Source organism: Phodopus roborovskii, unplaced genomic scaffold (assembly GCF_943737965.1).
Source record: "Phodopus roborovskii unplaced genomic scaffold, PHOROB, whole genome shotgun sequence".
Taxonomy (NCBI): domain Eukaryota; kingdom Metazoa; phylum Chordata; class Mammalia; order Rodentia; family Cricetidae; genus Phodopus; species Phodopus roborovskii.
Genome location: NW_026126482.1, coordinates 15,571,708 through 15,586,055, shown reverse-complemented (window position 1 = coordinate 15,586,055; position 14,348 = coordinate 15,571,708). Strand labels below are relative to the sequence as shown.

The 14,348-nt window shown below is 44.1% G+C and overlaps 1 protein-coding gene across 2 annotated transcripts in view; it reads left to right on the top strand.

Annotated features, from left to right (window-relative positions):
* The window catches only part of Cap2 (cyclase associated actin cytoskeleton regulatory protein 2), a 144,965-nt gene that overhangs the window by 23,836 nt on the left and 106,781 nt on the right, over positions 1–14,348 (top strand). Inside the window, exon 3 of one of the 2 annotated variants that reach the window (XM_051194345.1) lies at positions 3,187–3,287. In XM_051194345.1, the coding sequence (XP_051050302.1) occupies positions 3,187–3,287 (101 nt within the window). Of the gene's footprint in view, positions 1–3,183; positions 3,288–14,348 lie in introns of both variants that reach the window. The other variant, XM_051194344.1, reaches the window with a different exon arrangement.

The following is a 14,348-nucleotide window of genomic DNA, read 5'->3' as shown; positions in this document are numbered from 1 at the left end:
ATTTCCTCCTTGTCTCCTAGTCCCTCCTATCTTCCTTTCCTATTGGCCAACAGTGCTTTATTCATTAACCAGCATGAGAAACATATACAGAATGACATCTCCCATCATCATCTCTTTTCTGTCTAAATAAAAAGAAGGGTTTTAACCTTAACATAGCAAAATATATCACACAACAGTGACCTGAACAGGTTGAAAGGACATTGCTTAAAGAGAGCCTGGGCGTGGTCAGAGCCCCACCCCTACCCCCATCTAAGATGTGCCCTTGGCTTCATCTTAAGCCCTTTCAGTTGGCAGCTGGGCCTCATAAGCCTCATTTCTATGGCAAGGTCTTTCCATCATCTCTAGCAACTTTGTTTCCTTATGCCCTTGATAGTGACTGCAGATATTTCTTTAAGGTCTCTGTCTTTCAATAAAAAGCCTGTAAGTGCACAAAATAAAGTTAAAATCCAGGAGATTATAAAAAAAAAAAAAAAAGACGAACAACAACAAATTCCAGGAGACAATGGGTAATTAAATAAAGAGAGAAAGCCCACCCAAACTTTGAACCTCACACATTCAAAAAGGTAACTGACAAAACTATGTATTTCCTTTATTTAAAAAGAGGGAGGAGGATGCTGGGAAGATGGCTCCGTTGGTAAAGTAGGATCAGATCCCCAGAACCCATTTAAAAGCTGAGCCTTAAAGTCCCAGCACTGGATACAGAGATCAGGAATTTATCTAGGGAACCTCTGAGCTCTGGGTTCAGCAAGAGATTCCTGCCTCATAAGGTGGACAGTGACTTAGGAGGGCTCTCACACCAACCTCATACCTCTAAATGCAAGAGCACATGCATGTACACCCACACATGTGCAAACCTGTACATGTATATGCACACATACCAAATGCACATAGACAGGCATAAGAGAAAATTAATAGTCTCTAAATAAAATTGAAGAACGAAACATTAAATTATTTGACATTTAAACAAATATTTTCTAATACAACAAATCGGTTCCAATCAGTTATTGAAGCAAAGGCCTCCTGGAAAAATTGGCTAATGACTTATTTTACTTCAAGTGGCGTCATTAGCAAGTAGGATAACTAGGGAGGCATCTGAATGGTACCCATTCTTAAAACACCTTATTTAAACTAAAATAATGTTATTTCCTCACCTTAGTCAGCATTGGTGATTCTAAACCCTGAAGCAGGCTCTTAGCCAGCTAAGGGGGTACACACCCAGAACCCCAGCACCTGAGAGATTGAAGCAGGAGGACTGTGTGAGATATTTACTAATAAATTAACTGTTTTCCCCTAAACATAAACACTATATTATTATCCTACATCCTATATTGCTGTATTATGTACTATGTTATATAAAACTATTTCTTTTATACTTTAAAGGAAACTTTGAGAAAGAACACAGGCCACTATAAACACATATCATCCAAACATCATGAGCCTCTCTACGATAAGTTTGGGATTTGTTTTTTGTTTGCTTTGTTTTCCTAATGATCGGGGAAGATCAGCTCTACAGCTAGAGACGTTCTTTTGCATCCCTGCCCCGTGACAAGCATGGTCCTGGGTGCAGGAGACCTCAGATGAATTATACACAGTCCTAGTCCTCCAGCATCTTTACTCTGCCTACATAACTATTCAGAGAGGAAGATGCTTTGATTAAGAGATGCTCAAAGGATACAGTCTGAGGGAAGAACAGGTCATTAAAGGCTGCCCGGAGGAGGTGCGAGGAGAGTCCAGGATGAAAGGGAACTGGGAAAATAGTCTCTTTCATCATTTTACCTTTTGCTAGGCAGCAGCATCCATCATGTTTCTAATTTTTTCTTCCCCTTAAAACACTCCACAGAGGCCTCTCACACCTCCCTTAAGTGACAAACTGGGCTACAGGATAGCTCCCCTTCAAAGGGCTGCTGAGTGGTCTGGTCTGAAGTGTGGGGAGCTGTCAATCACTGTTCCCAACCCACCTCACCCCAACTGCACACTCCAACCCCTCCTTGGGGCTGTAAAAATGGGCAGTTGGAATAAAAAAGGAAAGCAAATCTTCTTTGACTTACTTGAGAAAAAAGGGGGCTTTGGTTTGGTTTGGTTTACTGCAAGGACAAATTTCTCAATATTAAGGGAGGAAGGTCAGGCCTTTAGTTTAGCTTAGTTTTGTGGGTTTTTTTTTTTTTTTGTTTGTTTGTTTTTGTTTTGTTTTGTTTTCAGTTAATTATAAAGCAGAGAAGGAAGCAGGCCATGCTCGTAGGAATGCTGCCCCTTCAGCTTGCACAGGGCATCACCTAATCATGCCCTGTACAGATCCATCCATATGATGCCCATTCTCTTTCTGCCCGTGTGTCCTCACCCCCCCCCCAGTATGCAAAGGAGGAAGAAAATTAGTGGGTTTAGCTCTGTTTCCCCCTTTCCCAGACTTCACTGTCCTCTGAATCCCTGGGGACCCTGAGTAACTCTGTAGGTTGGTGTTGTGTCTGGCAGAACTGTGGAGGAAGAGGCAGTGACTTCAAGGAAGCTGGGCCAGTTCAGTTTGGGCATCTGCCTTTTGTTTGGTCTGTGGTTCTGACCTGTCACCTGCCCTGTCTGCATTTCTGTTCCTTTATATGTGCCATGGTGATGCCCCTGCTGGGGAATGCAGTCCTTACTTTTCTCATCCATGTAACAAAATGTCTGATAAAAGCCAAATTAAGGGAGGGGAAGGGCTTGTTTGGGCTCAGCTGAGGCATAGCCTATCCTGCCAGGGGGTCTTAGCAGGAGGCAGTGGTCACATGGCCGCCACAGCCAGGAAGCAGAGAGATGCACTGATTGGCTTTCTTCTTTTCATTCAGCTTAGGGCAGCAGCCATGCCACCCACATCCGGAGCATCTTGCCTCCTCAGTTAAACATCTCTGTTAAAGCTCCTCCTCAGCTGACTTTCCCCCACACAGAGGTGTGTCCATTCCGTGGCTGTAAAGCCAGTTGAGCTGTTAATGAAGACAATGGTCCCAGGAGAGAATGAAATGAATGATGTTGGGGAAAGTCTTTATTGAGGAAGGAGGAAGCTGGGCAAAGAGAACAATATCCCTGAGTACATACGGGGTGCATGGAGGCATGACTGACTGACATGTGATGATATTCAGCCTTTACATGACCTGTGGCAAGCCAGTCCCAGCTTCCCACCATACTGCCAGGGAGTAACAGAGCTGTTCTCTTCAGCAGGCATGGCACCGTCTGTGGAAGCCTTTGACAAGCTGGTGAACAGTATGGTGGCGGAGTTCTTGAAGAAGAGCAGAGTCCTTGCCGGTGACGTAGAGACTCAAGTGAGTACTTTCTCGCCCCTCAGACAACCCTGATGGCATCATGATGTCTCCTTTGTTTATTTTTCCCTTCACTTACATAATCAATGATCTTATCTGCCCTACAAGTGTCTACTAATTCAAGCATCAAGTAGGTATTGTTCTAGAAGCCAGGATTTCGGGGATGAATAGGACAGGAGAGTCCTCCCCTCTCCCACCTCAGAATGCTTTACCTTTGGGAAATAAAAGGCATAGATACCTATATAACCAACTGAGGTGTTATAGGTATGACCAAAAAAAAAAAAAAAAAAAAAATTAAGGAAATAGACAATGATGTGGAAAGTTCTGGAATCGGGATTGTTGGTATAGGGGCTATATCTCAGGAGGGGACATCTGAGCAGAGCTCTTACTAGAGAGAGGGAGTGGTAGAAGTGATTATGGAGCAGGGGAGAGGGTTCGAGAAAAGGCCCAGTGGATGCTGGGACAAGCTGTTCTCAGCAAAGCAAAAGGGAGGTGAGTTAGGGAGATAGGTAGCTTGGAGCCAGAGCCCGATATAGCCTGTTGGTCACAGTAAAGGACTTCTTTGCATGCCTGGTGTGACAGGAAGCTACAGAAGGCACTGAACAGGGGGATTAGGGTGAATTCCTTTCTCTTTAAGAAAAGCTCCCGCCAACAGAAGTGACTCAGGGTCAGACTGAGGCTATTAGGAACACCTGTTAAGATGTTTCTGCCATCAGAAAATAGAAAGTGTTGGCGTGGATGTGGTGAAATCGGAACCCCGTGTCCTGTTGGTGGGAATAGAAAATGGTGCACCCATTAGAGAAAATGGTTTGGCAGTAGAGTAAACATGTGAGCTCTCATTCGAGCACATACCCCAAAGCAATGTAAACGGACTCTCAAAGTGGTATTTGTACACCCAAGTTCAGAACAGCATGAGTCACAACAGCTAGGAGGTAAAGGCAACTGAAGTGTCGACAGACAGACAAGGGCATCAAGGCCCTGGGTTGTTTAGGTACAATGGAATATTACTCAGCTCCTAGAGGAGAAAATCCTATTATGTGCTATAAGATGGGCAAACGTTGAGGACATTGTGCGAAGGGAAATAAACTAGCCACAGGAAGGGGTCCACTGCATGGTCCATCTGTACGAGGCATCCAGAGAGGTAAAATTGATAGAGACAGAGAATTGGATGGAGATCACCAGAGGCAGGGATGGGACGCAATGAGGAGTTGTCTAGTGGGTGTGACCTTTCTGTTCCGTGATAAGAAAATCTAGAAATCTCATAGCAGCATAAGTGTGATAGCACTGAATGGTAGAGTTAAGAATGGTTAAGACAGCAATGTGCTTTTTCATGTGTGTGCATATTCATGAGTGTACATGTGTGTGGGGCTAGAGGTCCTCCCCAGGTGTCTTTCTTGGGGTGAAATCCACCTTGCTTTTGAGACAGGGTCTCTCATTGGGGGCCTGATACCTACTGCATAGACTAGGCTAGCAGGCCAACATGTAAGCCTAGGGGTCACCCTGTTGCCACATACCCAGCATGGGGACTGCAACTGGGCACATGGCTGGCTTTTTACACGATGCCAGGGATCAAACACGGTGTTGATGAAGCTAGCCCATTACTAGCTGGGGTATCATTACTCCAGCCCTTTTTCTTACTGTGTCTTTAAGTTACCGTGTAAAGTCCTATGTTTCATGGCGGCATTTTCAAACCTGTGCATCGTTATACTATGTTCCAGGTTGTCTCCCTTCCCTGCTGCCCTTCTCCATGACCCCTGTCCCTCTGGCTGGTTCCCTTCCTCAGACTGTCCCTACTTTCTGCTTTCATGACACAATATGCCATTGTTCTCTCTTCACGTCCTTACTATCTCTTCCACCACCATGACCCCCTTTCTAACATACACACACACACACACACACACACACACACACACACACGTTTTCTTATGTCTTGTTTTCTCATGACTTTTTTCTTTCAAGTACAGCCTGGGAGAAAGGAAAAAATCCTAGAATCTGGAAATTCCCAATTAGAAGCAACCTTTTAGAATGCATGCTCTGGTCTGCTAGCCACAGACAGTTTTGTTCTCCAGCAGTTAGTCATTATTGACATTTGTTTAGTGGAAATCCAAGTCAGGCCAGTTAAAAAACTTAGGGCTGCTTTTCAGGGCTCGGTCTTGGAGGGTCGAATGCCAACTCTTTCTCCCTGGAGATGTCTCTCCATCAGGAGGACCCTGGCAAAGACCCTTTTGGCCTAGGATTATAGAAAATCTGATGCTTGAACAAAATGGTTTGAGGTTAGGAAAAATAACTGAAAAGGATTCCGTCTTTGCTCCTCTCCTACTGCTAGCTTATTCAACACTAGCCACTGGTCCTGCAGGGGTGTCTGGTATTTGTCTGCCACAGATGCCCTATGCTGCTTTTAAATATCTCTCTTGAAATACTCACTGATGGAAATGGGGAAGCTTCAGCACATCTGAGATCCAGGGAAGTATATTCTGAGACAGCCACTTGCACAGACTCCTTCCTGACAATGTCACACTGGTGTCTTCACACTGACCCTTTTATTTCTGGTTGTCTTTGTTTCTATGAAAGTTCATATACAGCAAAATGGTGTTGAACTCTTCATAACTTGCCAGCACAATCTACCCAAAAGCTAAACGCACAAAGGAGTGGCACCCCAATATGAAGAAGTTCTTGAGTGATGCTGTCTCGGTGACTCCTGACTTGTGTGACCTTCAGTTGTTGACATTATGTTCCTGGGGTAGGACAGTACAGCTGATCTGTGGCTAATAATATCTCACACAACCCTAGGAAGAAGATTTAGCCAGAAAACAGTGAGGCTTAGAAATAAGTCCTTAGAAATAAGTCCTTAGAAATGTGGCTTTGCAGGGTGAGCCTCCCAATCGCACAGTGAACAGTCCCCTTGAGTTCCTTTGAGAATAAAGAGAGTTGTAAGTGTAATTGGATTTAAATGAAGGGCTCTCTCGTCCCCACTCATCAGCTTGCAAACAGTGGGACTCGTTCTCCATAGTGAACATGGGATGTTTTACGAGTGTTGTGTTTATTTTTAATAGAAGGGAAGTCTGAAAAGGGAAGGGGGGAACAGTGGAGGGCTGGAGAAGAGAGGAGCACCCAGAAGAAAAGGAAGGGGAACAAGGGAGAGGGAAGGAAAGGAGGAGGGGGGGAAGAGGAAATGTAGGGGAAGCAGGGGGCAGGGAGCAATAATTGCGAGAGAGAAACACTCGCCATCTGAAAACTTCCACCCTGGCTCTGTAACACAAAGAAAAGTGCAGGAGGCCAGAGCCCAACTGCCTGTTGCTTTAATAACATGAACGAGAAGTTTGGGGGCTGCCCCATCACAGAGCCCTGTGTCATTGGAGCTAAGCCTGCAGCTGCCACTTCTCCCGCAAGCCAAAAGTGGGGGGGGGGGGTTGAACTTTGTTCCAAGAACACACCTGTTGCCTAGAAAAAGGAAACCTCACATACCTGATTGTACAGTATGGAAACCCGAGAAGGACAGCAGCATGCATCATGTTCAGTCCTGTCCCCTGGCTTAGCAGCTATTTCACAGATCCTAATAATGAGCACAGGCGGGCAGGCCACGATTTAACGTCTGTCTCCATGTGCCGGCTGCTGGTCCAGCTTCAATTTACCAAACACTCAATAGTCTATTGACAGAATAGACCACAAAAAGGGGGAATTAATAGTGACAATTAGGCCGTTCTGTTGAACCCAAGACATAACAGGTTTAGAAAAGATTAGATCTGGATAAGCCTCCTTGTATGCGACATAAACCAGAGGGCTTATTTAAATTACTCTCCAACCAGAGAATAATGGTGCAGCTTGTGCCTCCGTTAGAAGAATAAACAATGCATAATTTTATAATAGATCTTCAGGGTAAACATGGTTGATGCCATGAAAGGAAGGGGCCCTCTATAAATGGAGCCCATATATCATCCACACGGTCTTGGAAGTCATGACCCATTAGCAAGGGACTGCTGGGACTTAGATGTTGTGTTGTGTTTCATTTCTTAACAAAAACTTTTGTAGAGCTAGGGAAGTAACTCCGTTGGTAGAGTGCTTGTCTAGCATGCACAAAGACCTGGATCTGTGCCCCACCCACCTCCCCCACCATGTAAACCTCGAGTGTGGCTACAGTCAGTCCCCAGAACTTCAGAGGTGAGGGCAGGAGACTCTACACAGGGGTGGGGGACCAGGGTTGGGGCCAGCAGGGGCTATATGAGATCTCGACAAACAAACCCCCAAATCGGTGACGTTGTTACTCCCAGCGCATGGAATTAATCTCAGGGCTGCTGATGAGTGACTTGACAGTTGCAAAACAGCTGCCAATGACAGCTGGAGATCCTAAGTCCTTCCTGGACATTTCTTCGACGTGGACTATATATTTATGTCCTTTTCTTGATTAAAATGGATTTAAAAGAAGAAGCTCGCATTGCTTGTTTAGTACAATAAGAGAATCACAATTTAAACAAAAAGACAGTAAAATAACTATGCATGATGCACTCGTAAGGTGTAGAGCCATGCCTTTGTCTTCCCTGACCTTATAGCATAAGCATTTCTAGACAATTACTAGACAACCTCACTTGATGGTTGTTGGGGTGGTGTTTTGAGACAGAGTGTCATGCAGTACATGTTGACCTCAAATTTGCCATGTGGCTGAGCCTGGCTTTGAACTCCTGTTCCTCCTACCTCTGTCTCCCGAGTGCTGGGATTACAGATACACACCCACAAAGCCTCACTGTTGAGGCCCGTCCTCACTACCCGACATGCTAAGAGTCCCAGCTGTCTGCTTAATTCACCTGTAGAATGGTTGGGTCATGCCGTGCCTTGCTGGCTAGCAGAGGGATTCTGAGAGTGGCAGAGTGGCCTCCCTGCCCCCTTCTTCAGCATGTTGACCTTCCAGTTGACTTCCCTTTTCCTGCTTGTTGTCATAGCTAATGTAAACACTCGCCTTTAGTAAGGTTACCACACAAGGTGTTTTAGTAATCACAAGCCAGTTTCTCCAAATACCAACTATCAAAGCGTGATCTCACCAGGAATTCTGACTCCGGGGCTCCCACATGCTACAAATTCAGCATCGCTGGCCCTACAGCCTTAGCTATTAATGAGAGGCCCAGCTTCCAGACAAGGAAACATTTGGGTATCATTCCAATGATACCTTCTTATATCCCTCCTCCCCTTGTTCTATCTCACATTTCCTTTCTTCCTCCCTCTTTTCTCCTCCCCTTCCCTCCTCCATGCCTTTTCTCTGCTGTGTTTCCTTTGCCCTCCCTCGTTTCATGTCTCCTTTCTCCCTTGTTCTTTCTTTTCTTCCTCCCTCCTTTTTCTTCCTGTCTCTCTCCCCACTCCCTCCTCCCCTCTCTCTTTCTCTCTCCCTTCCTTCCTGTCCTGCCCATCATTTTCTATAAAGAAGAATCTATACCCTAGAGAAAATGAGTAAGCTGGGGGTGGATTAAAGGACAGCCGAGACTTGCAGCACAGCTGGGAATCTGATCCCAGAGTCCCCTCTGTCACATTAGCTGATGCCTGCTTTGACTTTTTGGGCAGCTGTGGCTCCCACGACCTTTCTCCTTGTAAGAAACAAGGTGGCAGAATACAAGGCGGGCACAGGGCTGGGGAGGGACAGAAGGCCTCCTACCTCATGGCTTTCATACATAAACTCAGAGCAGTGACCACCGAGGGAGCTGAAGACCTCCAGGGCCTCCATTTCCTCTCTGCCACACAATCCAGCCCAGCCCAGTCATCACCATGCTGCTGGCTCCAGAGGTACAGAATCCAGGAGCACCTGCCCACCAGCCTGTTATTGTTTCTTTCCAAGATGAAGGAGACTTTTAAATTCTGCATCCAGGGCAAAGCTGGCTTCCAGATACGGGCTTTGACTCACAGCCCGCCTCCTGTTGGGTCGCCACCCTTAGGTCGCATAGTGGTTAAATTTCACTGTCACACTGACCGGGTTTTAAAATCATCATAGGGACACATAGTTGGCATCTCTCTGAGGGAGTTTGCAGAAACGGTTGCCTAGGATGTGAAGCCCCACCCTGAATGTAAGGGCATCGTACCAGGGGCTGAAGTTCTAGACTGAACTTTTTAAAAAGGCTAGAGGAGCCTTAATCTCCCTCCATCTCCTGACTGTAGACATCGCCCAAATGCCCTTGTGATCTCTGATGGCCACGAAAGCAGCAGGAAGCATCTGGGGGTGTCTGGGTACCGCAGTGCGTATATGGAAGTGAGAAGACAATGTGTGGGTGGGTCAGTTCTCCCTTTCCACCATGTGGATCCAGGGAATCAAACTCAGGTAGTCAGGTTTGTAAAGACACCGAGTCCTCTCCCCTGCCCTAGTTATTGCGTCTTTAACGTGTTTTTCTTTTCCAGCACCTTTAATACAGTAGCAACAAGACATTGATAATGGTTTATCTTTTTAACAACATATATTAAGTACACGTACTAATGCATTTCGTAAGAGATTTACTCAACTATAGAGTGTACTTTGACCTAATTCACCCCACACACCCCCTTTTCTCCCACCTCCTCTTAATCCCTTTCATTGCCCCAATTTCGCGTCTACTGTCATCACATACATAGATATGATTTTATGTGTTATAGAAAACCTAAGGTCCACAAATCAGAGAAAACACACAGTATTTGACTTCCTGAGTTTTGCCTTATTTTACTCAGTTTCATTCACACGCAAACAATATCATTTCTCCCTTCATTATGGCTTGGGGAGTCCTGCTGTGTGTGGAGTGCTACATGCATGGCCAGATGATGTCCTGTTGGGCATAGTGCCACATTTTCTCTATCCTTTCATCTGCGATTGAGCACCCAGGCCCATTCCAGCCTGGCTCTCGTGAATCACTCTGAAGTAAACACTGGCCTGCAGGTATCTCTGGTGAGTTGTTTTAGGGACGCTCACATCACATCCCAGGACTGGGATAGCTGATTCCTACAGAGCTCTGCTTTGAATTTTCTGCAGAACCTCCATTCTGATTTCTACAGTGTCTGGAAGAGACTGGTTTGCATTCCCACAAGCTTCTTTCCTGCAATACAGAAATCTCTTCTTCATTTCTTCCTTCAGTTCCTCACCAGCAGTTGCTGCTATTTGTTTTCTTAACGATATGGCTTATCCAAAAAGTGTGTGTGGGGGGGGGGGTAAAGTGTGTACATGTATTTGTGAATGTACACTTATGATCTCATACATGTTAGACAAGCATTCTGTCTCTGAAGTACTTCTCAGCCCAGGATAATCACTTTTTAGCATTTAGTTATTTATTTATATGGGGTGTGTACACACCATTGCAAGCATAAGGAGGTCAGAGGACAACCTACAGAGTTGATTTTTTTTCCTTCCGCTGTGTGAGGTCCAGAAATAGGGTTTGTTCAGGTTGTCAGTCTTGGCAGCAGACCCCTAACCCATTGGGTTCACCAACCCCCAGGATACTCACTTTTAATGTCCAAACCTGTGCCTTCTCCATGTAAGGAACAACAATATTAAGTTGTGTCCAAGATTGGCTTGGGCATCCACGAAGGGAGACAAGCATATGATTTTTCTTTTTAAATGTTTAACATGATGGCTGATAGTATTATAGCCCATAACTCTGAGCCTATCAGGGGACTAATTTTATCAAAGTGCCACTTTCACGATGTTTGACAAAGGAATAAAGGAAGTTTTATGAGCCATAGGAGAGTCACCTTGTTCCATAAAACATGCAGCCTCGGCTTATTATACATTATACCCAGCATGACAATTACAGCCAATTGGGAATCACAAAGCTTGGGAGGCTGAGGCAGGAAGACCAAGAATTCACAGCTGGACTGGGTTATATAGAAAGACTATGAAGAGGGGCTTGGAAGAGTGTAGACTTCAAAGCCTTATTATTACTATGCTATTAAATAGTAAAGTCATTTTAAATTCCTTCTTTATGTTTAAGGCAGTTTATACATATGATTTATTCTTACATTGAATCTCCTGTTCAAATAAAAAGCAGTATTTTCTGCCATTGAGCTAAGGTGTAGTCTACAGATTTGAATTTTGTCTCTTCTTTTTCTTGGTTGTTTGTTTTGTTTTGTTTTTAATTGTGTTCAAGACATGGATTTTCTATGTAGCCCTGGCTACACTCTCTCTCTCTCTCTCTCTCTCTCTCTCTCTCTCTCTCTCTCTCTCTCTCTCTCTCTCTCTCTCTAGACCAGGCTGTCCTCAAACTTAGAGATCTATCTACCTGGTTCTGCCTCCTGAATACTAGGATTAAAGGCATGGGCCACCACCTCCCCGCAAACTGTGTTGCTTTTGAGAGAGATATGATCAAATTAACTTTAAAATAGCAGTTACATTGTTTTTTTTCTCTTATACATGTTAACTAAATTTCCAGATTTTGCGAATTAAAAAAAAAAAAAGCCATCATAGTATGCAGGCACTGTAGTGAGCCCTGTTTCTTTCCCTCCATTCATAACCCTTTTGGCCTGTACTGATGAGTTATGTTAGGAAAGGAAGAGCCTTCACAATGAAATTAGTCCCTGCAGGCAAGACTGCATTTAGTAATAAATTGTTTTGGAGCAATTGAATTCTTTGGTTGAGTAAACCAGGCAAAGCTGAATCCCCACCAGAACTGCTGCATCTGAGGGAAGAGTCTTGTTCTCTACAGAGCTGGTGATCAGTGAATGGGATGGCATACGAGTGGAGGAAATCGAGGTAGCACTTCCAAGTTGGCTACATGCTTGTTTCACATGGTTGTTGGGGTGAGAGGCACAGATCACATTCTGAAGTTTCTACAGCTTTGACTTCTCATGGAATGATAAATGCTGCCAGGGATTCTGTGGGGAGTTATGGTCTTGGTTCTCCATTCCCCTTTGCTTAAGCAAAATAAACAGCCATCATAAACAAGAATTCAGAGCATGCCCAGGCATACGTGTGTGTGTGTGTGAGAGAGAGAGAGAGAGAGAGAGAGAGAGAGAGACTTGATACCTCTTCAGATGAACCTAGGAAGAAAGTAGATAAATGAATCCTGGATTGATTGTATCACTCTGGAAAAGAAAGGCATGTATGAACATTTCAGTCCAGGTCAGAAGATTATTGCAACACTATCTGCAATGGCTGAGTTATAGAAGCAACCTAGGTGTCCAAAACAGGAATGGACAAGAAAATGTGGTAGATGGAAACAGGGATTTATTGTAGCCATAAAGAAGATGAAAGTTATTCTAAAGAAAAATGGATACAACTATAAACAGATAAATCAAGGCAGTTTCCAAAAAATGTACATTTCTCTCATTTGTGGTTCTTAGTTTTATAGAGATACACAAAACCATGTATGCATATGTGTAGAAGGTGAACTGTCCAGGGAAATATGGGTAGCTAATGGGGAAGGGGGGGCTGAGTAGAGGGAGAAGAGGTAGGGACATGCAGGGAGAATATACTCAACATATAATAAGTATTACATGGAAATGTCCGTATGTATTCAGTGAATATACACAGTGAATTTTGGTTTTTTGTTTTTCAAGACAGGGTCTCTCTGTGGTTTTGGAGCCTGTCCTGGAACTCACTCTGTAGACCAGGCTGGCCTAGAACTCACAGAGATCCACCTGCCTCTCTCTGCCTCCTGAGGGCTGGGATCAAAGGCATGCACCACTAATACCCAGCCACAGTGAATTTTTAAAATAAAAATCTGTGGGTAACTAGCATTTTTTCCCCTAGACTTTTCCTCCTCAGAAGCTGTCACACTACCAGGGACACAGAGTGTCCCTTTCATTGCCATTCCATTGTACGTTCCTCTCTCGCCTCTCCCCATTTTTCTGTAACAATGACAGTGACCGGGACATTTACTGTTTACCCTTTTGCTCACTTTGTTTTCAGTTTGTTGTTTGTTTGTTTTTTGTTTTCAAAACCAGGTCTCATGTCTCCTGGGTTGGCCTAAAACTCAAATAATTGCCTTGAACTTTTTTGTATTTTAACCCTGACCTTCTTAGCCTCCTGCATCTACCTTCTGAGTGCTGGGATGGCAGCTATATGCTGCCATGTCTGTTTTTCCTGAGTGCTGGGAATTGAACCCGGGCCTTGCGTTTGATAGACACTCTACCACCTGAGCCACATCCTGTTCTTTTTTAAATGTGGATTTTAGAATGATACATCCACTTGCCCGGAGGATTTTGGTGTTGATGCTTTGTCCTAAAGAGATGACTTCTTTCTATTCCAATTTCATTTAGATAATCTTGTTATGTCCTCATGAAACACACACATCATTCTCTCAAAAATCCCTCCCAATACCCTATTCAGTGCACACAAGGGAACCCACTGTGTATCCGCTATGTGGGTGCCTGGCCCATGAGTCACTCTAAGAGAGCATCTGTAGATTTGTTACTGTGCACACGGCAACAGCAAACTTTGGTCTCCCATCTTGACTACAGTTTCCCCTCCCTAGGTGTATTTAGATAGTAGATTAACATTTGGAACCTTTTAAACATTGGACATTTTAAAACATGACAGTTAACATGCATATTCATAAATATATGTTTATCTATATATGTTTTTAACATGTTATAAGTCAAGTCTTTTTAAAATGTCAAATGCGTTAGTGATTGAACAGGTCATTCAATGAACTAATCATTTCCTACTCATGTGTGTTTGCTGTAAAATGTTTCCCTTTCATAAATCTCTTGGAGGAAGGGCCTTACTCTGTAACACGGGCTGGCTTCAAACTCATGACAAATCTCCCGCCTTAGCCTCCCGAGCACTGGGAATTCAGGCCTGAGCCACATCTCTTAACTAATATTTGACTCTTAGCTGTTAGATGAGATTTTTCAGGTCCACGTGCTGAATGCTGGGGTTATTGTAAGATTTGAGAAGCAAGTGGTTGTCCTGAAGACCTCTCAGTATCCAACACTGGGACTACCACAATAAATGATTAATGAAAGTTTGCTAAACAGTTAGTAAAACTGAGTATTTAGAAAGAATCAAATCATTGCTATGGAAGTGAATCAACAGATGGGTTGACTTGCTGTAGCTGGTGATTTGAATTAAGCCAAGTCTAGACTAACAGTCAAAATAATGACCAAGGCCAGATTTTTTGTTTGTTT